The 26493-nt window shown below is 47.6% G+C and overlaps 1 protein-coding gene across 1 annotated transcript in view; it reads left to right on the top strand.

Annotated features, from left to right (window-relative positions):
• Positions 1 to 17438, top strand: part of LOC111143330 (CLIP-associating protein 1-like) — a 54750-nt gene extending 37312 nt beyond the window's left edge. Inside the window, exons 9-11 of the mRNA XM_022497006.1 lie at positions 3756 to 3962; positions 5647 to 5763; positions 14299 to 17438. Of these exons, the coding sequence (XP_022352714.1) occupies positions 3756 to 3962; positions 5647 to 5763; positions 14299 to 14385 (411 nt within the window). The 3' untranslated portion in view covers positions 14386 to 17438. The remainder of the gene's footprint in view (positions 1 to 3755; positions 3963 to 5646; positions 5764 to 14298) is intronic.
• The last annotated feature ends 9055 nt before the right edge of the window (positions 17439 to 26493 follow it).

Raw genomic sequence — 26493 nt, 5'->3', positions numbered from 1 at the left:
GCACACAAGGCTTCCCAGAAGCTGTACTACAGCGAGTGAGCCCTGAAGAATGACCAGGCCCAGCCAGGTGAAGAGCACAAGGGAGCGACAGTGAGGAAGGACGGAGGAGTTAGTCCAGGTCTCTGAGAAGTGGCCGGAGGGGCACATGCAGGGCGTGCCATCAGCTCGGTGTCACTAGGGCAGAGGGGGATAGGGGCCATAAACACCACTAGACAGTCAGGCAGGAGCCTAGCCTTGTTGGCCTTCCATGATGTCTCGACGAATGTGGGCCTGGTTCCGGGTTAACTTTTCATAGATTCTTGGCAAGGGCATACCCACTTGATGTGGGTGCCAGGCTGCGTCAGAGGGGGTCCTCTGGCCAGAGCTCTGCTCTCTGGTGGCCCCAGAGCTCCCTCACAGTGTCCTCTTAGCTGCAGGCATTTGTAGGTTATCTCACTCCAATATCTGTCACAGTTGATACCTTTTAAATCCCCATTTTAGAATTTTTTTTAAAAATTGAGGCCCGATTATCAGACCAATTAAGTGTCTTGCTAGAGGAATGAACGTAGATGTGCCTGCCACGCTGCTCTCAGAGGTTGAGAATGTGCCCCCGCAACTCTAGAGCTGCCCTTCTTGAGGTAAGAGGTTAAAGGTCACACATGCCCAGGGCCACACAGCAGTGTGCTTTCAGGGGACCTGGGTGGAGAACACCGCCTTGGCAGGAGATTGAGTTGGCAAGAAGAAAATCATGGTGGGCTTTCTTTAAGTTGTCTCGTGTGTCTGTGAAGTGGAGGGCGATGTCATCAGTGTGACTGAGTTCATGCTTGCTGACAGGGCAGTCTGCCCGCTTGTACTGAGGTGTCCGGGAAGGCTGAGCTCGCTGCCTGACTCACCCAAAGCCCTTGCAAACGGTAGAGGAGGCCGGGGTGGGGGGAGGGGACAGTGCTGGCTTGGCATGACCAAGGGCCCTTGAACTGGTGGCATCCCCACAGAGCACCTGGGATGTGTTCCACAGAAGTTCACTCTGTGTCCCCTCCCTCACCAGCTTCCTGTCGTCTCATCCTGGCCAACTGCAGGATGCTCCGCAGGCAACAGACCCCCGCCACCCGGCCCCTACCTGCTTCTGTGGCCTGGTCCCCACCGCTTTGCCTCCTCGTGCTGCTCCTGCACAGACCACCCCCCCACCCCAAGCCAGCACTGTGAGGGCCAGACCCAGGGCCCAGCTGTTGTTCTCACACCTGCAGCCTGAGCTCTGAGCTCTGGCCCTGACACACAGGAGTAAACGAAGGCGCACAGACAGCACAAAACAGAAGGCACGGGGAATGGTGGTATGAAAGAAACATTGCTCTTATGGTCTTATTGAGAATAAGATTCTTTCAAAGTAAAATGACCTCTCTCCAGTGCTTTGCACCCAAGCCTGACCTTTCATGTAAATAATAATAAACACAGATAAATCGTGGGTGTTCTTGATACCTGTCTTCTCACATGTACACAGATTTCATCCTTGAAGCATGCTGATTAGGGTCCCCAGTTTGGCTCCTGAAAGGATGAATGCACAATCCCAGTCTGTGCCGCCACAGTGTATGCATTGTGTTCACAAGCATGCCGGCCAGGTGACGGGCGTGAGCAGAGCAGACACGCGGACTGCTGAGGCACACTCCAGGAAGTGAGCCTTGTTCACGTGGTCGGGTAACCCTGGCTGAACACAAAGCTGGGCTGTGTCTTGTTGCGAAGCCATGACCGCAGTGCCCTGAGATCTGACCCTGCCCCTCCTAGAGAGAGGAGCTGGGGCTCTGCGGGGAAGTGTCTCAGTCAGGGCCCTGCAGTGACCTCATGTGGTCCATGTGTCCTATCCTCCTGGCTTGTAAGCCCTGATGTCTTAGCCCACTCTTGCCCAGGTCTAGAAGATGCCTTCTAGATGGTCTGTCTCCTGTTTTTGTTGGTCAGTGTTTGCTTCAGTCACGAGAGCACTGGGGTGATTGAAGGCTTGAGCTGATAACCTTGGTACTGTTGCTGAATAAAGACAGAGCTGACTTGTTTCAAATAGCAGAACACAAAGCAGAGAAGAATCTGGGTGGAATGCCCAGCCCAGGGTGGGTAGTAGGAGAAAAGTAGTAGATTTCCATTACATTTCATAAGAAAATGCATACATGTTTACAGCCTGGTGTTTTGTTGATTGTTTATATATGCAGCCTTGTGCTATTAGTAGGAGTGACTTCCATTTACTGTATAGTACATTTTGATACCACTTACCAACTGATATTTGTGAGGTCTCCCTATCTTACAGATGAGGAGATGGGGGCTTAACACTTGTGAATGGTGTGGCTGGGGTTTGCCACCTACGTCCAGAGCCCACATTCTTTGTTCCTTGCTGGGTTTTGCGTTTAACTTCTACCTTTATTACAGAGGGTTTTTGTGGCCCTTCTGGTGGCCTCTAGTACAAGTACCATGTGTCCTCACACATCATGACCTCTTCAGAGGTCAGAGGCTGCTTCTTTGGCCCTGAGGTGGCCATTTCACGCGCTTCCTTCAGAGTGCAGGGCAAGGGGATACCAGCACAGATTGTTGGAAAAGCAGCTTTCCCTAAGAATCTCCTCCCAGGGAAACCCAGAGAGTTCTTTCCGAGCCTTTCCAACTGCTTTACAGCTAGGCATTTCCATGGAATCCTAATTATTGAAGCCATTTTTCTTCTAGGCTTCTCTCTAGTTGTTTTGATTGCAGATGTCCCACAGGCTGTTGGAAAGCATTTATATTTATTTTTAGGTCCTAATCTTCTAGGGCAGAGACTCTCAAATTTTCCTGTATGGGAGACTTTCCCAAGTGCTCATTAAAACAGCTTGCTGGGGGCGCGCCTGGGTGGCTCGGTCAGTTGAAGCATCCAACTCTTGGTTTCGGCTCAGGTCATGATCTCAGGGTGGTGAGATTGAGCCCTGCATCAGGCTTCACACTCAGCGGGGAGTTTGCTTTGAAATTCTCTCTCTCCCTCTGCCCCTCCTCGCCCACTGGCACATGTGCTTGCTCTCTGTCTCAAATAAATTTTTAAATATTTTTCTTTAAGCCCCACATCGGGCTCTCCACTCAGCAGGGAGCCTGTTTCCCCCTCTCTCTCTGCCTACTTGTGATCTCTCTCTCTCTCTCTCTCTCTCTGTCAAATAAATTAAAAATATCTTCAAAAATTAAAAAAAAAAGATTTTTCTTTAACCAATTTATTTGGCAGAGAGAGAGCATAAGAGGTGGTAGGGTCAGAGGGAGAAGCAGACTCCCTGCTGAGCAGGGAGCCAGACATGGGGCTCCTTCCCAGGACTCTGGGATCATGACCTGAACCAAAACCAAGAGTAGGATACTAAACTGACTGAGCCACCAGTTGCCCTATCAAATTAAAACAAAACCTTAAAACGAAACAAAACAACAGCAAAAAACCCAAAACAGCTTGCTAGGCTCCGTTCCCCACCTACCCCCTCCCCCAGTCTCTGATTCAGCCAGTCTGGGTTAGGGCCAGGGAAGCTGGATTTCTAGCATGTTCTCAGGAATGCTGCTGCTATAGGGAAGAGGCAACACTTGGATAACTAATTCTCCAGGGCTTCTGGCGGGATCCACATGCCTACCTTCCCATGTCCCCATCCCCTGTAAAATCACCCTCCAAGCCACTCTACTTTTACTTCTTTGTACAAAATTAGCCAGAGGCATCAGGTGAAGTCTGTGTCTGGCTTCCAAAGTTAGCCAGCGGCGTGACTTGGTCTTCAGGAGCTCACTCGTGTGGGGACCTGGTGTTGCAGGTAGTGAGAGCGGCTGAGGAGGCGGCGTCCACACTGGCCAGCTCCATCCACCCAGAGCAGTGCATCAAAGTTCTCTGTCCCATCATCCAAACAGCCGACTACCCTATCAACCTCGCCGCCATCAAGATGCAGACCAAAGTCGTCGAGAGGATCGCCAAGGAGTCCTTGCTGCAGCTCCTCGCTGACATCATCCCAGGCTTGCTACAGGTGGGCCCTCCCGGCAGCTGGCCAGCACCTGTCTTCCCAGGGCTATGAGGCTGGGAGCAGGCGCTGCCCCACCTGGGGACATGGGGGCTTTGCTCTCCCCATTCACTCAAGGGTTGGGGAGGAAAAGGCAGGCGCCGACCTGTGCTTTTAGGAACCTGTGCAGCTGTATGGCTTGGACACCCTATGCCTTCTGTTTTCTAATGTAGCAGGAAGATCTTCCTGGAAGATTAGAACTGTGGCTCCAGGAATGAGCTTTCTGTTTACTATAAATATATTTTGGTCATTTTTGTTGTTGTTCATTCCTTCAACAAAGCCTTATGGCACATCTGTGGGCCCCAGCCCTGGGCAAGGTGGGCCAGGGATCAGCTCCAGGTCCTTGCTCTGCTCCCCAGCAATCACTTACTGGAAGCCTTCTAAGCATGAGGCATAATGTGGGGCCCCATACAACTGTGTGGGCGGCTCCAGATGTGGGCACCACACGCCATTATTGTAGGTACAAGTGGAGCTTGCTGAGATCAGAGGCTGAGGGCGGATTTCAGGGCTGGGGCAGCGGAGAGAGGAGGGCTCATGGAAGAGTCAGTTTACAGTCGCACCCTGGAAGGGAGAGAGTGATTTCAGCAGGGAGGGTAGAAAGAAAGGAGCTTCATGGTTTAATAAATACTGCTGCTTGCCAAGCACTCGGCTTGGGACGTTAAATGCAGACTGAAAAATCCTCAGGGCTGCTGGGACAGCAGTGAGTAGTCCCATTTGAGTGGGGCAAGGGCCAGGCCAATGGGTAGGTCAAGGCCCATTTGTAGAGGATGCATGTGTCAGGCCGTGGGCCTGGATGCCCCCACAGAGGTTCTGCCCACAAGAGTGCGGGATGCAGTTCTCGGGGTTTTTTTTTTATTAGTTTATTTATTTTTTATTTATTCGACAGACAGAGATCGCAAGTAGGCAGAGAGGCAGGCAGAGAGAGAGGGAGAAGCAGACTCCCTGCTGAGCAGAGAGCCCGATGCGGGGCTCGATTCCAGGACCCTGAGATCATGACCTGAGGCAAAGGCAGAGGCTTTAACCCACTGAGCCACCCAGGTGCCCCGCAGTTCTCGTTTCTTAAGACATTTTTACACAAGGCATGCTTTCCCCGGGGGGCGCCCAGGTGACTCAGTCAGTTAAGCGTCTGCCTTCAGCTCGGGTCATGATCCCAGGGTCCGGGGTTTGAGTCCTTTGATCAGGGCTCAGCGGGCAGCCTGCTTCTCCCTCTCCCTCTGCTCCCCGCAACCACCTATTCATGCTTGCACGTGCACTTTTTTTCAAGTAAAATAAAATTAAAAACAGATATATTTGCTTTACCATTGGGAGAAATGTGAAAGAAGTGAGCTATTTCTTCCCCCCGAATTCCTGTCCCAGTCTCTCTGGCACACGTGTATGTCGGGGGGCACTGCCACGACAGCTCTGGTGAAGCAGCCCCCTGTGCATAGGCTGCCGGCCAGTCTCCCGCTTCCGACCCTGGGATCCAGCTCATTTTCCACACTGTGAAGCTGTGACCTCTCTGGGTTCAGCGGCAGATCTCAGGTGTGCTGTGGTCGTTGGCAGCAAGTTCACGGATGAACTATGAGGGCATTTGTGGAAATGTGGGTGAGACGTTGACTGTGAAGCAGTTCTTTGATCTCATTTCCTTTTTGTGTCCCCTCTGACTTTGTAGGGCTATGACAACACCGAAAGCAGTGTACGTAAGGCCAGCGTGTTTTGCTTAGTGGCAATTTATTCCGTAATTGGAGAAGAGCTGAAACCTCACCTCGCGCAGCTCACGGGGAGCAAGGTATGTAAAGTGTTACGTGAGCCGGTCGCACACCTGGGCTCTGCCAGCCATCGTGGATCTGCTTGGCTGCAGCTCTGGCCTCCACACAGCCAGGGTTCCCCGTGGCCGTCAGCAGTCACAATAGCAGGCGCTCGCCAGGTGCTTGCCAAGGCAGGTCCTGGACGCTGTTGTCTGCACCTGGCACGTGTTGATGTGTTCGCTCATGGCCGACATCCCTGTGGGACAGGGACAGTTATCCCACATTTAACTGCCCAAGGACACACACAGCTCAGCTTTTTCTCACTCTGCTGCCTCTCACGTTCCTTTCAGAGTTTTCTAGAATCAGAGGCCAAATGTGGAACAAAAGGCTGATTAGCTCATTGCAGCCAAGGATGGCTAAAGTGCTTATTGGTTTCAAAATCTGAAGAGCCTGCCAGTTGAGAGCAGGTGGATGCCCCAAGCTCTGGCGGGAGCGGCAGCTTGAACTCCTGGGCCTTGCAGGCCTCTGGCCTGGTGGCAAGGCTACTCCAGGGACTGCCCATGGGGGAAGTACATCAACATGGAGTTAGAACACCCTGGCGGTGTTCTGGATAAAAAACCATGAAGCTAAAGGTGCCTGACGCACTCCTTGTGAAGGATAGAATCAAAAGTAAGGCCCCGTGTCTTTCCACATGGAGCTGTTCCCGACACAGCTGGTGAGCCTCACAGCCAGGGCCTTGCTTCCCCGGAGTTGTGGCAAGGCCAGCTTGCCTGCCTCTGCCCAAGCAGGATTTGCCCCTCAGCACCACTGACACTTGGGGCCACCTTGTTGTCAGGACTTCTCCTGGGCATTATAGGAAGATCAGCGGCACTCCCGCTGCCTTCTCTATCTTCTGGTAGCACCCCCACCATCGGTAATCGGACTGGTAATCCCCATGGAGTCTGCACATGGCCACATCACCCGTGGAGGGCAGAATCTCCCCTGCTCGAGCACCACCGATCCCAGGGGAGACTCTTGACTCTTCTCGCAGACAGAAATAAGCAGCGGGGTCGGAGGGTGTGAGTGAGGCAGCTGTGGATAAGTGATTTCAGGGGTTCTTTGCCTGATTCCATTTTCCACTTCCTCCTCTCCTTTTCTCCTACAAAAAGGCTCTTCACTGATTCCTACCCTAGCCACGATCTGAGGAGTACTGAGACAAAGGTCACCAGCAGTGAGAACTAGAAGACAACTTTCACAAAGGAAATTCAACTTTTAAAAATCATCCCCAAGTTATACTAGACCCAGATTTTGTCCAGCAATTTTCATTTTCCTCAGTAAGGCAACTGTCCCATCATCTCATTTGACCTCTCCAATATATATGGATTGAGAAGATGCAGGTGTTTTCTCATCCCTGTCCGGCAGCCGGCCTGCTGCTGCTCCTTTCCGTGGTGGCCTCGGGCCAGAGCTGGTTACAGCTTGAGTCTGCTCAGAGGGCTTAGGGAGGCCAACCCTCGCGCTGCTCCACTTTGGTGGCCCAGTTCATCCTATTATGGTCGCTCGATGGAATAACTCTTTTTGTAGACTCATGTATATGTCTCCACCACCGAAAATCAGTAGCTGACAGACATGGTGCTAAGTCTGTTTGACTGGAAACAAAAGAATTCCTGTTTCTCTGTAGAGAAGGGCCCGAGGCAAGGACGCAGAAGGCATGCATATGGGGCATTTTGAGAGTGTCCTGTCGCTGTGGCAGCAACAGCATCTTTGAGGTCAGACAACCTGCCTGTGGTCTCTGCCCCCCACTTCCTAGCTAGCTCTATGACCTTGAATAAACTTTCTTTTCTCTTTCTGTTTTTTTTTTTAAATTATGGCAGAATATACATAACATACAATTTGCTGGGGCACCTGGGTGGCTCAGTGGGTTAAAGCCTCTGCCTTCAGCTCAGGTCATGATCCCAGAGTCCTGGGATCAAGCCCCGTATCGGGCTCTCTGCTCAGCAGGGAGCCTGCTTCCTCCTCTCTCTCTCTCTCTCTCTGCCTGCCTCTCCGCCTACTTGTGATCTCTCTCTCTCTCTGTCAAATAAATAAAATCTTAAAAAAAAAAAAACAAAAAAACATACAATTTGCTATCTTTACCATTTTTTATAGTTTACTGGTAATAAGTACATTCACAGTGCTATGTGACCATCACCTCCAGAACTTTTTTCATCTTGTAAAACCAAAACTCTGTACACATTAATAGTAATTCCTCATTATTACCTCCTCGCAGCCCCTGGCCACCACTGTTCTATTTAGTCTCTCTGAATTTGACTGCTCAGGTGCTTCATGGAAGTGGAATCATTTGTCTTTCTGTGACTGGCATATTTCACTTAGAATAACGTCCTTGAGGTTCATCCTTTGTGGTAGTATTTGCCAGAACGTCCTTCCCTTTTGAGGCTGAATAATATTCAATTATATGTACATACAACAGCCTGCTTATCCATTTTTTGGTAATGGACACTTGTTCTTTCCACTTGTGGCTGTTGGGAGTCATGCTGCTATGAATGTATGTATAAAAATCAGTCTTTGCAACCTGACTTTCAGTTCTTTTGGGTTATCCTGCAGGACTAGAATCGCTAAATCCTAGAATAACTTTTCCACGGTGGTTGTGCCCTTTCACGGTCCCAGGAATAGCACCGACAGGCTGTAGTTTCTCCACATACTAACCAGCATTTGTTCTTTTCTCTTTTTTGATGGTGGCCATCCCAGTGGCTGGTGGTCCTGTGTTGGCTGCTTGGTGTATCTTTGGAGAAATATCTACTCAAGTCCTTTGTCCATTTTGAATTTTTTTTTTTTTTTTAATTCTTAGGCTTTAGCAGTTCTCTGTATATTTTAGATATTAATCCTTATCTTTCAATGCATAAATTTTTTTAATGTGAAGCTTTTGCCCTGTGTTTTCTTCTAAGAGTTTTATAATTTAACTCACACATGCAGGTTCTCTGGTCCATTTTGAATTAATTTTTATGTGATATTAGGTAACGCTTCAGTTTCATTCCTTTGCATGTGGATATCCAGTTTCCGTGGCACCATTTGTTGGAAAGACAACCCTTTCTTCATTAACTGGTGATTTTATATCTTATGACTTTGCTAAATGTATTAGTCTTTGCAGGGTTTTTAGGGAGAATCATTAGGGTTTTCTACATATAAGATCTTCATCATCTATGAATAGAAACTATTTTACTTCTTTCCAGGGTGGAGACCTTTTATTTTTTCTTGTCTTATTTCTCTGGCTGGAACTTCTAGTACCAAATTGAATAGAAGTGGGGAGTATCAGCACCTTGCTTTGTTCCTGATCTTCAAAGAAACACTTTTAGTCTTTTACCATTGAACATGATGTTCACCGTGGGCTCCCCATATGTAACTTTTGATATGTTAGTTTCCTTCTGTTCCTAGTTTGTTGAGTAATTTTATTATCAAAGGATGTTGAATTTAGTTATCATCAATTGAAATGATTATGTGTTTTTTCCCCTTCATTCTGTTAATTATATTGATTAGATTTTCATATGTTTAGCTATCAATGAATTTCAGGAACAAATCCCACTTGACCATGGTGTATACTCTTTTTAATATGCTGTTGAATTCAGTTTGCTAGATTCTTCTCGAGGACTTTTACATCAGTGTTTGTAAGAGGTACTGACTCATAGTTTTCTGTTCTTATCTTCATCTGGCTTTGGCATCAGGACAATGCTGACCTGATAGCATGAGTTTGAAAGGGCTCCTTAATCTTCGATTTCACGGAAGAATTTGAAAAGGGTTGGAGTTAGTTTGCTAAATGTTTGGTAGAATTTACAAGTGAAGCAATCTGGTCTAGGGCTTTTCTTTGTAAGAAGTTTTTTGTTGTTATGTTTTTGTTTTTGTTTTACTGCCCCAGTCAATGAAAGTGAGACTTTATGGAAGCCTCAGGGCCTTGAGATTCTGGCAAGGAGTGGCTCTGCAGGCAAAAAAAGAGCCGGTGGAGGGGCAGTATTTGATCTTCTCAGGGCACAGGTTGCTGATGTGGCACACTTGCTGCGGCAGGGGACTGCGGGGGTGCAGGCGAGCAGAACCCTAGGAGCAGATCATCTTGTCGCAGTTGGATTTCTGGGCCAGCGGCGGAGGAAGGGCTTGATGATGCCACCCTACAGGTGAATCTCCAAGTACAGGATGGCCTCTTTCTGGATAGTGCAGTCTGAGACAGTGCAGCTGCCCTCCAGCTGTTTGCTCACAAAAATCAGATGCTGCTGGTCGGGCAAGATGTCCTCCTTGTGGATTTTAGTTTTAACGTTCTCAGGGGTGTCACTAGGCTCGACCTCAAGAATGACAGCCTTACCGTCAGGATCTTTACAGAGAGGTGCATCTCCATGTCTGCCGCAGGGCCGATGCCACCTAGGAGATTTTTTATTCCTGATTTGATCTCCTCACTAATTACAGATCTGTTTGCATTTTCTCTTTCTTCATGATTCAGTCTTGGTAGGCTTGATGTTTTGAGGAATGTGTCCATCTCATCTGGGTTGTCTGATTTGTTGGTCTACGTTTATTTTGTAGCATTCTTTTACAATCTTCTTCTTTCTTTTTTTAAGATTTTACGTATTTAGGGCACCTGGGTGACTCAGTGGGTTAAGCCTCTGCCTTCGGCTCAGGTCATGATACCAGGGTCCTGGGATTGAGCCCCGAATCGGGCTCTCTGCTCAGCGGGGAGCCTGCTTCTCCCTCTGTCTCTGCCTATCTACTTGTGATCTCTCTCTCTCTCTGTCAAATAAGTAAATAAAATCTTTTTTTAAAAAAGATTTTATGTATTTATTTGAGAGAAAGAAAAAGAGAGAACAAGTGGAGGGAGAGGCAGAGGGAGAAGCAGACTCCTGCTGAGCAAGGAGCCCAATGCAGGACTCAATCCCAGGACTCTGAGAGCATGACCTGAGCCGAAGGCAGACACCTAACTGACTGAGCCACCCAGGCGCCCTGATCTTTTTTATTTCTATAGAGTTAGTTGTAATGTCCCACATTTCGTTTGTGATGTTAGTAATTTGAGTCTCCTTTTTTTTTAGGTAACTGAGCTAAAGTAAAGATGTGTTAATTTTGTTTATCTTTTCTAAAAACTAACTTTTGGTTTCATTGATTTTTCTCAGTTTTTCTATTTTCTTTATCTCTGTCCTAATCTTTATTATTTCCTTCTTTCTCGGCTTAATTTATTCTTCTCTTTCTACTTCCTTAAGATGTAAAGTTAGGTCATTGCCTTGGGGTCTTCCTTCTGTTTTTGTTTTGTTTTTTTAAAGATTTTATTTATTTATTTGTCAGAGGGAGAGAGAGTGAGGACAAGCAGAGTGGTAGGCAGAGGCAGAGAGAGAAGCAGGCTCCCCACCGAGCAAGGAGCCCGATGTGGGACTTGATCCCAGGACACTGGGATCATGACCCAAGCCGAAGGCAGCCGCTTAACCAACTGAGCCACCCAGGCATCCCCCTTCCTTCTGTTTTAATCTAAGCATTTGCAGCTATACCTTTCCTTCTTTGCGCTGCATGTGCTGCATCCTTTAAGTTTGGGTATGTTGTGTTTTCATTTTCATTTGTCTCAAGATCTCTTCTAATTTTCCGTGTGATTTCTTTGTTGACCCATTGGCTGTTTACCAGTATGTTGTTTGGTTTCCCCAAATTCGTGAATTTTTCTGTTTTCTTTCCATTGACTGACTTTTCACTTCATCCAGTTGTGGTCTGAGAAGACACTCTCTATGGGATCTGTCTTTGTAAATCTATTGAGACCTAATTTGTGGCCTGACACACAACCCATTCTGGAGCACGGACCGTGTGCACTTGAGAAGGATGTGTATTCTGTTGTTGCGTAGCATATTCTAGATGTGTCTGTTAGATCCACTTGGTTCGTCATAGTGTGCAGGTCTTTGGTTTCCTTGTCTTCCTTCTGGTTGCTCTCCCCATTATTAAGAATGGAATCCTGAAGTTTCCCACTGTTACTGTAAAACTCTTTCTCCCTTCAGTTCTGTCAGTGTTTTCTTCTGACATTCTGCTGGCATGTTACTATACACTGAAATGTCTGTATTTGGTGTATCTTCTTGGTGTATTGACCTTTTATGAATATAAGGACTTTCTTGGTCCCTTGTAAACTTTTTTGATTTAAAGTCTATTTTGCCCAATATGATTAGCACAGCCATCCCTGCATGCTCAATTATGGTTCACGTGGGCTGGCTTTTTCCAGCCTTTCACGTTCAGCCTCATTGTATCTTCCCTAAAGTGAGTCTCTTATAGACAGCATAGAGTGGGACCATGTTTTTCTCACCCATCCTGCCAGTCTCTCTTTTCACGGAAGAGTCTCACCATCTCCACTGGAAGCAACTCCTGGGGAGGAGAGACTTCTGTCATCTGGGCATATGTTTTCTATATGCTATAGAGCTGTTTTTGTCCTTTGCTTTTCTGCATTACTATCTTCTTTTGTGTTTGCTTTGTGTACTGGAACGTTTCTGTTCTCGTTTCTGTCTGTGTATATTCTGCAGCTTTTTTCTTAGCAGTTGCTGTGGGGATCACATCTGACACCCTCAGGTTATAGCAGTCTACAGTTTGAACTTGTAGCAGCTCATGGAGCAAGTGAACCCCAGCCTTTTCATTTGAACCCCTTTGCTGCCCCCCTCGAAGGATCTTTATGAGCTCCTTCCTCATTTTGCAGGAGGGGAAGTTGATGTTCAGAAAATGTTTTGCCTGAAGTCACACAACTAGTTAATGGTGGAGTTGGTTCTAGAACTCTGCTGGATCTGTTGAGCCTCAGGCTGCCGCTTTGTTTGATGACTAGGGTTTCCCTTGAACCTGGTCGGCCATGACTGTATCACTTAGAACATTAGAATCCCTGTGTAAAACGATGGTACTGCCCTCATGGGGCGCCTGGATGGCTCAGTCGGTTGGGTGTCTGGCTGTTGGTTTCCGCTTGGGTCACGATCTCAGGTTCTCAGGATCGAGCCCCTAGTCAGCTCTGCACTCAGCAGGGAGTCTGCTTGAGATTCTCTCCCCCGCCCCCACAACTCGTGCACATTCTCTCTCTCTCCCAAATAAAATCTTTCAATAAAACAAAATGTTTAAGATTTTAAGGGGTGCGGAAGGAAAAGCAAACTGTGCCGTACTTGGCTCAGTTACAAAGGCTAAGGCAGTCCTGCAGGTGCTGGTGTGTGGAAAGCCCAGGGCTGGACTGTGGAGTAAAAGCAGGGGGCCTCAGATGCACTGCTGACTCCCTTTGAGTGATATGTTGGGAGACTTATTCTCCCCTAGGAGCTCCGCACAGTTGCTGTCCTGGTGCCTGGTTGTCACTGGGGGCCCACTTTCTTGTGCAGTCCACACTGAGCCTCTCCTCCTGGGTCCCCTGAAGACCAGCATCGTGGCCTGTTTAGAGCAAGACAGGTAAAGAGCTGTGGATAGGAAATATCCCATAATTCCCTCAGTCTTACAAGTTGTGTGTTACGTGCATTTTTTCTGGGCATTCCATTTCCACAGATACTTGTTTCTTTTTGTTCTTCATATGATCACAGAGATGGTCCATATAACATACTAACTTAGTAGCCTTCAAGAAGCATTTAAGAACCTACCATGTTTTACACTGTTCTACATATTTGTAGGGTCCTAGTGGGCCTGTGTTAAGAGCAGATGAGATCTGGTTATGGAAGCCCCTTGCGTTGGGAAGCCCCGTGCACAGCCGAGGTGCTGTGGTTTAATGACACAGCATTGGCGTCAGGGAGGTCTCGTCTTGCTGGAAGTGGCAAGTGAGGGCTTCGCTGACTGCAGCTCGGGGCGGCATGGGCTGAGGCAGAGTGCAGTGCCCACGCCACAGGACTTGGAAAAAAGGGTTGGGGGCATCCCAGTGAGTGGATGAGGGTAGGCTTGGTGGATGCAGCCTTTGGGGTTGGTCTCAGATGTCACAGCACCACAGTGGACTTGAGGAAGCCGAGATGGGGGTGGAGAGAGGAGGTGTGCGTGCAAAAGGAGCAGCTTCGGCAAAGGTGCGAAGGTCAGAAGACTTGACCCGTAGCCTTGTTTAGCCTACCCTGTCCCCAAGGAGCACGGGCCTGTGCCCTGCTTTCCCTGACAGCTGCGTGCGGCCCTTGGCCGCAGTCACCCCGGAACGTGTGCCTTTGCCCTTCACATACCTGTCTCCCTGGAGCCCTTGTGGCCCACCTGGTTAGCACCTTTCATTCTGTTCCTGAGAACCCATTGCCACTCGTTCTTCTCTAGATCCTGACCTCCACGTCTGGGCCCTCACCCCCGGCTGACGTGCGCTGCAGGAGTCACAGGCCCTAAGTAAATGGAACACACTGTTTTTGTCTTTTTTTTTTTTTAAGATATTTATTTATTTATGAGAGAGAGCACGAGCATGAGCGGGGAAAGGGGCAGAGAGAGAAGCAGAGTACCACCTCCCCACCCCCCAAGCAGGGGATCCAGGACCTGGGATCTATGATCCAGGCCAAAGGCAGACAACCAGCTGAACCACGCAGGTGCCCATAACATGCTGCTTTCTTATCGTCACCTGGGTTTTTTCGTTGTCTGCTCTCTGATTGCTTTCCTCCCGCTAATGCGTTTGTGTCTTCTCTTTGCAGATGAAGCTACTAAACTTATATATAAAGAGGGCCCAAACCACGAACAGCAACAGCAGCTCCTCCTCCGACGTATCCACACACAGCTAATACAGCACCACAGTCTCTTCGTGTAGCCCTAGAAGCAATCGGTGGCGCCTCTCAGAGACCCTCCCCGACCCTCCCCCTCATCGGCTGCCCAGTCAGTACAAGGAGGCCCGCAAATATTTATTACAATCAGTATTTTGGTCCCTTTCAGCTTTTGTGTAGAATCTTACTGGTATTGAATGTAAAGGAAGCAAGGCCTGTATTACAATCTTCATACAAAGCAAATGGAATAAGAAAAGAGCCATACGTGAACACGTCTTGTACAGTCGGCTGAGATCACAAAACCGCGCAGTTTCAAAAATATCAGAGCTCTCTAGCCAATACTTGGTAGAAAGTAGCATTTTCTCTTAGTTAATAACATTGGAGGAGGGTATGTTAATTTGTGCTTCTCTCTCATCCTCGCTTACTTCCTTCTGGATACGGCCTGTGACGCCAGGACAGGGTCATACGTCTTTGAGTTGTACTGTGAGACCTACTAAGAATGTGAGTCCAGTCTTGGCAAGAAAAAGAGAAAAGCCTGAAGACAGTCTTGTAACAACCACGTGGGATTTTGCTTGTACACGATCTAGACTGGAGGCCCAGGGCCCCCTCCGCAGGCTCCTTCCAGGACGGGCTCCCCGCCCCTCCGAACACTCCACTCTCACTATCCCCACCCGGAGCTTCCAGTTGAAATCTTTCTTCTGTTTCAATCCAAACTCAAAAATCAGAGTAAATCTGTAGCAGCCATCATGGGTGCCTAACGTGGCATTTCATGAAGCGTGGAAGGTACAAGAGAAGGGGTGTGTGTGTGTGTGTGTGTGTGTGTGTTCCGCTCCTCAGCTCTTGGGGAGACACCATGTTAACAGTCTCCGCCTTGACCCTGGTGCTTGGTGGTTTGGATCTTTGGATTTAGCGCCATCTCAGTTTCTCCCCGGCAGCCTCTGCCGAGGCTGCTCAGTTCTGAAGCGTTCTCCGTCCGTCTGGTAAAGGGCGACTCTGTCATCCCAGTTTTGCCTTCTCGGTTTAATTTAGGAGTAAGAGCAAAGAAAAGTCCAGAGAAGCCAAGTATCAGAATCTTTTTTTTTTTTTTAAATTTTATGAATATAAGTACTTCCTTGCTCATCTGTTGAAATAATCCTTGTTTAAGGATAAAGTAATTTAGCGGCTGGCAAATTGCAGAAAAACAGACTTTAAAACCCAGTTTTAAAGTCTGTTTCCTTTTCTCCAGTGAGAAATTATCAGAGAAACTACCCTTCTGAAAATATTCTCTTAAGGGTGTGATTGCTCCAGTAAAAGGAGCTCTAGACTTGGAATCTGGTTAAATCCATTTTCAGTAAAATTCTCAAAGCCAAATGGAAATCCTTGATGCCATTACAAAGACTTCTATCCTCTGTCCAAATGGAACTGGTTTTTCCCTCCAAAAAATGCCTACTCTGGTATTTTTTTCATGAGGCGTTCACTGTTCCGATGCTGAATCCCCTGCAGCCAGCACCACTGAGAACAGAGACCATGTGGGGTCATCACGGACATCCCTAGACATTCCCCTGCTCTGGTCCTGTGGCCTTGTGTTGGAAGTTGTGACACTGTAGCACACATAAACTCAGTTTCATTCAGAATTTATTTTAGATAATTTGGAGCTAGGCACTGAAAATGAAGGTCCAGGAACAGTGAAGCCAGGGTGCCTTCACAGAGAGAAAGCGTGTGTGTGTGTGTGTGTGTGTGTGTGTGTGTGTGTGTGTGTGTGTGTGTATGTGTATGTGTAGGGGTCTCTCGCACATGGAGGGAAGTACCCCACTGCTGCTGTTGAAGGAACTTCAGGGGTGCATTTTAAGTGGTTGAATATTGACTGACTTTTGGCTCAGAACATAGCAGGACCAGGCCTTACTTTCATTGATAAATACCGCCTGTTAATATTTCACTAATGGGATTTCCTTTTTACAATCGACAAGTGAGTCAGGGCACCTTTTGATCACTCCTCTGTCTTAGAAACGTGCATTCCGGCGAGGTTATTTATGAGTTCTTTCACACCTGATGGGTTTGGAAAGGCCTTCCTCCTTGAAATCTCTGACTCCCCGGTCTCCCAGGCCCCGCCGCCTGCGGTTGGGAAGAACCTTGAACATTGCCGAATGTCCTCCTAGTACTCACAAAGGGCTAGCCTTGAATGTCACTTGCCCGATTCAGTCCCCCCACCTAGAGATGCAATCATGGACAGGTCTCTTGGCCTCAGTCAAAGCTGCTGGCGTGGCCGGGGAGACTCGCATGCCGCCGCCACCACCTCACAGGGAGGGAGCCGCACCGACTCCGCCCTCCGAAGCCCGGACAGCAGCCGCTGCCTCACCCTCCCTCCCTGCAGGCCTCGTTTTGGGCTGAAACACCACACAGAGCAAAGCACCCAAAACTGCAAAACTGTGTTTGCTGCCCCTGTTTACTGGACCGTCCAGGACCCCGAAGAGCCCACCCGAGCCTCCCTCCCGCTGGGGCTGGCATCCCTCCTGGCTCCCGCTTCTTCCCACGGTGCGGCCCGCAGGCTGCGGCTGCGGTGGGCACCAGCTTCCTCCGAGTACACTGTGTGTGCTTCGCTGGACCGGCGCGGACGGCCCGGGACTGCCTCTCTGTGGCCCCACCGGCTTCTCCCCTGTGCAGGTGAGGCAACCGATTGTGGTCTCATCAGTCTTTTTCTTTCCCTGCCGCCCTTTATTTATCGAGCATAATACTACACATTAACAGCAAATAAGAACTTTGTAGAATCCCACCAGGACTTTGCTAACAGTGATGTTTGGAAATGAAAACAACGCTCGGAAAACTCTCAGCCACCATAATAGTTTTGTCAGCGCTGTGTTCACACGCATGGTCCCCACACCCCCAGGTTGGGTTTTTTGGGTTTTGTTTTTGTTTTTTGGGGGCTTTTCATGTTACATCCATATCTGTATTTATATCTTATTTGTTTCACTTTCAAGTGTATCATGGCAAATGTACAGATTTTTTTTGTTAATAATGTGCTAGGATTTGCTAAAAAAGAAAACAAAACAAAAAAAAACCCTTTTGAGTTTGCCCTAGAATAAATGAAACTTAATTCAGTTTCTTGCACTGAAGCTTTTTCCTCCCCGGACGCTATAGATAGCTTATCCTGTCTCCCCAACCCCAGAAGGGGACACATTCATAAAGAATCTGAGGGGGCTCCTTCAAGGGAGTCTTCTCGATGTCAAGTCCTTCTCTAGGGGGAGTGTCCCACCTGCTATCGGGAGCTGCCACCTTGCAGCGTGGAGTGAAGGGTTGGGCATAAAGACCCAGGTGGGCTGCCTGAGCAGAGAAAAGGTGAGCTTCTGGGAACTCAGCTCAGGGGCTGCTGCTGGAAGCCGGCTGGACCTTGGGGAAGGGGTTGGAGGGAGGGGGCCGCCTGGCAGCTGACCGGAGCGTGGACTTAGGAGGAACACGTGCAGGACACCGAGGGCACCAATCCACTTGAAGCCTTTTACTAAAATAAGACGGTGAGTTTTCCATTGTTTAGCATCACCACCATATGACTCTGAGTCCCCTTCTCCTTCCCCTGTTTGACCTGTGACAGCAGGTCATATCACATCACAAATGCCTGGGCCCAACTCCCAGCTCCCACCCTCCCTAGGCAAGTCACCACTCTTCCCAGTCCAGTGGTTGCATTTTTAAGGCAGAACAAAAACTACATCCCGGCAGGATGGTGAGGGTTCGTGGAGATGCTGTAGGTGAAGCTGCTGGTACGGAGTGAATGCTAGGTCGCCCCGCCCCGCCTCCTGTAGGCAGAGGGAAATCGGCCAGGTGAAGCATGCTCGATTACTCATTAGCAAATGTGGAAAACCCCTGGGGGGGACGGACCACGGCCCTTTGGGTCGCTAACCCCTGGTGCCATTGTGCTGCCTTTTTCAGGACCGCCATCTTAACAGTCACGGGCCACAGGTGCGGGAGGGGGATTCGGGCCCACTGCAGTCCATAGCTGTTACCTTCAGGGGATCCAGATGGCTTCTTCAGACTGTGCACCTTGCCACTCAGTTTTGCACTCAATCATAGAAGGTTCTAGGACCCCCTGAACCTGTCCCCAGTTCCCAAGGTGAAAAGCTCTGACCTAAAGGCCATGTATGCTCTTGGCCTTCTTGGGTCATTCAAGATGGGGTGGGGACGTGCAGCTGAGAAGCAGCATTAATAAACTTGTCTGGCGCTTAGACTTGGGAGAATTGTCTGTAGCATTGTATTGATTTTTCCACTAGCTCTATGATGCAGGCAAGGGACGTGCTGTCCTGTCCAATTGCCAGATGAGGAAACTGAGTCATGAGGCACTAGGAAAAGCCCCAGCTAGATGGTGACAAATGTTGGGGCAGGACCCCAGGCTCTGCCCCTAACAGGTGTCTTCCCAGCCTCCCCTGCCTCCCCCCCATTAGCACATTCTTCCTGGAACAACAGATGGGCACGTGGGAGTTCTCCCCCGCCCCGGGGGTGGCTTATGAAGCAGCCTGCTGGGTGTGGACCCATGAGCAGCTGGAGGGCCTGGGAAGGTGCATTTCAGACAAGTTCCCAGGTGAGGCCAATGCTGCCAGTCTGGGGTCACAGCCTGAGAACCACTGCCACACGCTTTGCTTGAAACAGGACAGGTGGCTTGGGCCCAAGGTTTTGGACGATTCTGAGAAGCTATTGCAGAAAACAGCACCGGGCTGCAGCTTCGTCGCCGGGCCATGGCGAACATTACGGGTAATGACTGTGACTGTCTAACTTCGCGTCCTAGCTAGGACTTTCAGAGGGGAATTGGGGGGCTGTTAGCAGAGGGAAGCCAGGAGTGTCTGGGGCAAATGGGACGCTCACCACCCCCACTATGGAGCATAAAGCTCCCTGCTCGGAGGGAAGCTCTTCCCGAAGAGCCTTTGCCCAAACTGCCCGCCTCTCGGCTTCTTCCTGTATTTATTAACTCCTGCTGCAGTGCTCTAGGCAAGAACGGACAAAGGTCATGTGAATGGGCATCTAATCCTGGATTATGTATTTAAAAAACATTAAAATGCTTCCACACCAGTGCCCTCCTCAGACAGCGGGCCTGCTGCCAGCGCCACCGCCCTGGAGGCTGGCTGTGAGGCCCCGAGCACGTTCCCAGCAGCGTTGGGGTGTCCCTGCCTCCCCAGGCCTTGCCCACGCCCCCTCGCCGCTGCTCCCCCCACACACACCGCAGCTGCAGTTCAGGTGCTGTCCCTCCGCGGCCTTGAGGGGCACCCCAGGTGTCCCCAGCTCCGGCACCCATCAGCACCTCTCTGGTCTCTGGCTTCCCCCTCTGTGGGCCTGCCGTGGCCTCATCCCAGGCTCTTTGATGCCACGCTCACTGCCTACAGTGAGGGGGGGTGTGCTGCTGCTCCTCACAGCGCCTGGCTGGGGGGTCAGGAGCCAACCGGTGTGCAGGAAGTCTGGAAGTCTGGTTCTTGAGCCCAACTCGAGTGTTTCAGGGTCTCTGACTTCACCCAGATGACTCCAGCCTAGGATGAGCTCAATTTCTGACTCAAAGGAATGGAAGACTGAGGAGTTGGTTGGGGTGAGGGGTGGTGGGCCCCGCTGCTCCTTGGCCCTCACAGCACCTCCTGTCTCTGGGCTTTTCAGGCGACCTCTCCTCAGGGCACTACTCCTCCACCCACTCCTTTCCACGCCTGCTGTGTCCCGACGGCCAGGCCTTGTGTCCTCTGAGCTCCAGCCTCACACACCCGACTGCCTTCGTGAGGTCTCCACACGGATGTCACAGGGGCTGCTCAGGCCGGGTGCACCCACAGCTGGGCTTTCCAGCTGATCTCCCAAACCTGCTCCCCTCCCTTTCCATAGCTCCCACGCTCGCAGAGGCCAAGGCCAGGCCCTTCCCTTGTCCTGTCCCCCACCGCCCCCAACACACACACCTTCAGCTCCCAAGTACAAGGAGCCCTCCCCCCAGTGGATCTTGAAGGGTGCCCTTCTCTTTCCTGAGGACAAAATTTGAAACTCTTGAATGCGCTCTGCAAGGCCCAGCACGAGCCCCTGCGCTCTTCTTCCCCTGCTTCTCCTGTCAGTTTCCCTGTCTCCCAGCCTTCGCATTTTTGTTCCTTCTGCCCGGCCCACTCCCCTGCCCCTCTGTGCACCCCCACGCGCGCACACGCCTAGACACACACTTCCCTAGGCTAACTTTTACGGATACTTTATGTCTCAGCTTAAACGGCAGGTCATTATTTCTTTGGAGAAGAATCTGAATTAGGCTTTACTTTTACCTACCATGTTCTTATGTTTGTGTGACCGTTTGTCTGTTTCACCCACCCTGCGGGTGGCGGCTGGGCCTGTCTCATTGACATTTGTATTCCAAATACAGCCCAGATGCTAGATTGTGGTAGGTGCTGGCTGGCTGGCTGGATGGATGGACAGACGGATGAACGAATGACCAGCTTGCAGTTCCTCCAGTAGCCTGTGATCTCAAGCGCGTGGCCCATGACCTAGAGCTTTTCGCTTCTTCAGGGGCCCTACCATGATACCTAAGAACACAGCCGCCACGGCTCCACTGCCTGGTTCCAATCCCAGCTCCTGGTGCCCTTGGGCAAGTTTGTAACCTTTTCCTCTCTGTTCCTTCCTCTGAATGGGCAGAGTGCCAACAGTGCCTGCCTCATAGGCTTTCTATAAGTCACTTAAAAATAAAAAGTGCACCGGCCCCTGCCTGGCGTGTTGTGTTAGCCATGACTTTTGATTCAGTGGTTAATTAGACCAATTAAGTGAGGGAGTGACCTTGGCCTTGGGAGTCGGACCTGGGTCCCAGTGCTGGCTTCCTTCCATTTCTCATCTGTGCGAACTCAGGTGAGTCTTTTGGCTTCCAGTAGCCCGAAGATGATAAGAAGCAGTATGGCCACCGTGGAAAAGTGTTTAACACTCTCCTGTAAAGTTGAAGATTCATGTACCTTCCAATGCATCCATTCCACTCCTGAGGCCTGCCCTAGACAAACCTAGACACGAGTGTTTTACAAGACACACACACACGTTGGAGGCAGCGTAATTCCTAACAGCGAGGCAAGACATGGCCCCTGGCGACCCTACGGGAGGGAGGACAGAGGCTTTGTGGACGATTCACACGATGTGGTCCAATACAGAACTGCAAATGAAGGCACGACAGGGGCCATTTATCTACACGGATAAATCTTAGGAACACCGTTTTAAGGTAAAAGAAAGTTCCAGAAGAATGTGTAGGTATCTTACATTTTTTTGAAGTTTTTCAAGGTGAATGACCCAAACTAAATAACCACAGAGGTTGTGGTAAAACTTTACAAAGTAAGTAGATCTAAAACCGGTTTAGGAGAGTGGTTGGTTGTTTTGGGACGGGGGCGTGTAGGGGTGGCAGGTGCCAACAATCCAGAAGAGCAACAGTTAAAAGCAGCTCAGTAAAACAGTATTTAGTAAGAGTTTAGCAAAGTGAAAATGCGGAACTTGTTTTACCTTGATGATGATTGGTGGTCACAATGGGGGTTTTTAGATGGCAAGAGGGTGGGTTCAAAGTGATTATTTCATACCATTTTAGGAAATGGGCTTAAATGTCTTTGATGATTATCAGAGACATTTACAAGAATAACATGTTTTTGCACTTATGTTCATGAAATGAGCTGGATCTAGTTTTGCTTACGTGGCTTGCACAGTTTTGTCTGCTCCGAGCATTTTCAAGTTTGGTCTCCATTGTATATTTTGCTTCAACGTAGGAGAACAAGACAAGGAGGAGCAGGTGGCCAAGTTCAATGATACTGATGATGTTCTGGCTCATAATTTGGATGGTATGTTCACATGTGTTTATTTCATTTTTTATAGCTCATTACTAACATGTATGTTGTATGAATATATCTATTTGTATTATCAAATGTTTCATAATTTAGAAACAGAATAATGTATGAGAATATTAAGCTATAGGGTGATTTATATTTTTTAAACATTTTATTTATTTATTCATGAGAGGGCAGGAGAGAGGCAGAGGCAGAGGGAGAAGCAGGCTCTGCACAGAGCAGGGAGCCCAATGTAGGACTCGATCTCAGGACCCTGGGATCATGACCTGACTGGAAGGCAGACGTTTAAACGACTGAGTCACCCAGGCATCCCTATAGGGTGATTTAGATGTCTCCTATTTCTTTTGATTATAGGCCTAGAAACTCTCAAATTTTTACTTCTTATAGAAAAGTTGCTGACCCCTGAGAATATATCTGTGACCACCGTTCAAGGAATGCCACGAGACCATCTGGTTTCCTAACAGCCTGTGTGTAAGGGGACACCCACATATGGGACAACATCAGCCTTTCTAGGACACACTTTTTGCACATGGCAATGGAGGAAGTGGGAAATAGAATAGCTCCTTCTTCCCAAAATCAGTTTCCCATAGCCCCTTGGGCCCCTACATGTTGGAGGCTTTGTCTCTTTTGGTTCTTTTTCCTGCTCAGGTGACTCCTCCCCCACTGGTTTTGCTTCCTAATAAAGGCCTAAAGGGGAAATGGTTCCAATGGCATCCACATTGTTATTGAGTACAGAGGGTCCTGCTTTTTCAACCAAGTCTGCGATCCCTTATACTCTGTGTGAGACGTCCTCCAAAGAATGGGAAAGAGAGCCCCAGAAAGACACACCCAGAGAGGGAAGTGCTCAGGAAGATGGCTGCTCTCATAAGCGTCAGGTTGCAAAGCAGAGACGTCAAGTCTGAGGATTGGCTTGCTTCACAGCTTTCCCAGCCTTTCTAACATGCTTTTCTCTCCTGCTGAGCCCTACTCCACTGCTATTGGGTTCCACGTGTGGCTACGTTCTGCCAAGGAGTGTGCCTCACATGATGGAAAGAGCCGTGTGTCGAGAATGGACACAATGGTGGTGACAGGCGGTACTCGGGGGACAGCTCAGGTGCAGATTCTAGCTTATCTGCAGTGTCAGGTCTGAGCTACCAAACAATATGTAGACCGTGAAGGTTTCTCTCACTATCAGGGAAGGAATCTCTGTCTGCTGTTGCTCCTGGCTGAGTGGCATTCAACCTGATCCTCTGGTTCTCCCAAAGACAATGTCCGCTACTGAACTCTCTGTAAGAAGTCCCTTCCATGGGCACCTGGGTGGCTTGATCAGTTAAGCATCTGCCCTTGGCTCAGGTCATGATCTCAGGGTCCTGGGATGGAGCCCTGCATAGGGCTTTCCGCTTAGTGGGGAGCCTACTTCTCCCTCTCCCTCTGCTGCTTCTCCTGCGTATGCTCTCTCTCTCTCTCTCTCAAATAAATAAGTAAAATCTTAAAAATTAGGATTTGAAAAGTCAGGGATACATTTTGAAACTCTAGAGAAAACCTAAAAATGAAATTAAAACAAGGTGAGGTGTAACTTCCAAAGTCATTGAAAAGGGTAAAACTGTATAATTAAAAAATAATGATTTCAAAGAAGGCAAAAAGGAAAGAAAAGGAAATATCGCTGATGGAACAAATAGAAGGCACATAGTGACATGCTAGATTTAAGCCAACATCTTATCCACTACATTAGATACAAATGGACAGAATACACTAATAAAATGGGGGAGAAATTTTAGAATGGATTAAAAAAAAAAAACAGCTATATACTGTTTCCAAGAGGCACATCTAAACAAGGATACAGGTAAGTTGAGAACAGATTGGAAAAAGATATAGCATGCAAATATTGAATTTAAAAATATACCTCCAGATAAGCCAATGGACAAGGAAGATACTACAATGGGAACTGGAAAATATTTTTAATTGGATTATAATGAAAATAATGTGGAATGCAGCTAAAGCCAAGCTTAGAGGAAAATTTTAGTCTTAGATGCATACATTAGTTAAAAGTTAAAGCTGAGGGCATCTGGGTGGCTCAGTTGGTTGGGCGACTGCCTTTGGCTCAGGTCATGATCCTGGAGTCCCAGGACTGAATCCCACATCAGGCTCCCTGCCCAGCAGGGAGTCTGCTTCTCCCGCTCATCTCTCTCCTCTCATGCTCTCTGTCTCCCTAATAAATAAATAAGAAAAATATTTTTAAAAAGTTAAAACTGAATGCTTATAATGAATCATTTATCTCAAGAATAGCTCAAAACAGCAAGATAAACACAAAGCAGATGAAGGTAAATAATATAATGCATTAAGTAAAATAAAATACAATTAAATAAAAAACATGTAATAGGGAAGGTCAATAAAGCAAAAAGCTAATTATTTAGAAAGACTAATACAATTAACAACATCCCCAAATCAATAAACACTTCACAAGACTAAGTGAGATTTTAAAAAGTCACAAATTAACAATATTAGGAATGAAAAAAGAAATATCTTCAGAGATCCTGTTAAAAAGATAATCAGGAATAATTGGAAAACATGCAAAAGAAAGTAATAAATTTAGATGCCTACCTCATACCATATATAAAAATGTTAATTAAAAATAAAATAAAGATCTAATGTAAGCTAAAACTATAAAACTCTTAGATGAAAACGTGTGTTAAATCTTTTCCACCTTGTATTAGGCAATAGGACACCCAAAGCACAAGAAACAAAAGAAAAAGACAAATTGGACTTTACCAAAATGAAAAACTTGAAAATATTTGTATACTTCAAAAAACATCATCAAAGGGGCGCCTGAGTGGCTCAGTTGGTGAAGCGTCTGACTCTTGATCTCAGCTCAGGTCTTGATCTCAGCATTGTGAGTTCAAGCCCTGCACTGGACTGCATACTTAAATAAAGAAAACGAGGACCCCTGAGTGGTGCAGTTGGTTGAGTGTCTGACTCTTGTTCTTGGTTCAGGACATGATCTCAGGGTCGTGAGATCAAGCCCGGTGTCCATCTCGGAGCTCAACGAGGAGTCTGCTAAGTTTTTCTCTCCTTCTTCCTCTGCCCCTCCCTGTGCTTGCGCTCTCTCTCTCTCTCTCTCTCAAATAAATAAATAAATCTGTAAAAACAAAGCAAAACATCATCAACATTAAGAAAGGGAAAAAATCACCCGTAGAACAAAAACAAAAAATTTGCAAATCATGTATCTGATAAGGAACTTATATCCAGAATATATAAAGAACCCTTTAAAGTTAACAATAAAAGACAACACAATTTTCAAATAATCAAAGGATCTAATAGACTTTTAAGAAAAAATATGAAAATATGAAATATGATCAATCATTAGTCATTAAAGAAACGCAAATCAAAACTACAATGAGATCACTTCACATTCACTGGAAAGGCTAGAGTCAAGAGGCACACTATTATACATTTAGCAAGGATGTGGAGAAACTGGAACCTTCATATACTGTTGGTGGGAATGTAAAATGGTACAGTCATGTTGGAAAATGGTTGGGCAGTGCCTCAAAGTTGGACATAGAGTCACCGTGTGACCTAGTAAGTTCAAACCTAGATATTTATCCAAGAGAATATATGTCCATGCAATAACTTATAAAATAATATTTAGAACAACATTATTTGTAACAGCCCAAAAGTGGAAACACAGGTGTCCATCAGCTGATGGACAACACAATGTAGTACGTCCATATAACGAACCATCATTTGGCAATAAAAATGAATGATGTACTCTTACATGCTACACCATGGACAGAACTTGAAAATATTATGCTAAGTGAAAGAAGGCAGCCACAAAGGCAACATACTCTATGATTCCATTTATACGAAATGTCTGAAGAGACAGAAAATAGACTAAGTGGTTGCCAAGGCCTGGAGGAAGGAAGGAATGAGCATGACTGCTAATGGATGGAGAGTTTCTTTTTGGGATAATTAAAATATTCTGGAATCAAATATTGGTGAAGATTGTACAACTATGTCGATACACTAGAAACTACTGTCCTGAACTCCTAAAAAATAAAAATAAAGAAGCAAGATGCATATATACAATGCAACAATAACAATATTCTGCTACACTGTAGACAAAATGGACAAATTGTAGAAAAATACAATCCAAAACTGCCACAACAAAAAAGGAATTAATAGTCTTATAGCTATTAAAGAAATCGAATACATAATTTTAAAACTTCACACAAAGAAAACTCCAAGGCCAGAGGGCTGCTTTGCTGCATTTTACCAAACACATAAGAAAAAAGTGCCAATCCCACACCAACTCTTCCAGAAAACAGAACAAGAGGGAACGCTGCTTGATAGGTCAGCATAACCTTGATACCAAACGCGA

Source organism: Enhydra lutris, unplaced genomic scaffold, assembly GCF_002288905.1.
Source record: "Enhydra lutris kenyoni isolate GAN:26980312 unplaced genomic scaffold, ASM228890v2 scaffoldscaffold1, whole genome shotgun sequence".
Taxonomy (NCBI): Eukaryota; Metazoa; Chordata; class Mammalia; order Carnivora; family Mustelidae; genus Enhydra; species Enhydra lutris.
Note: the sequence above shows the minus strand (reverse complement) of the source record. Positions and strands in the feature narration are given on the sequence as shown.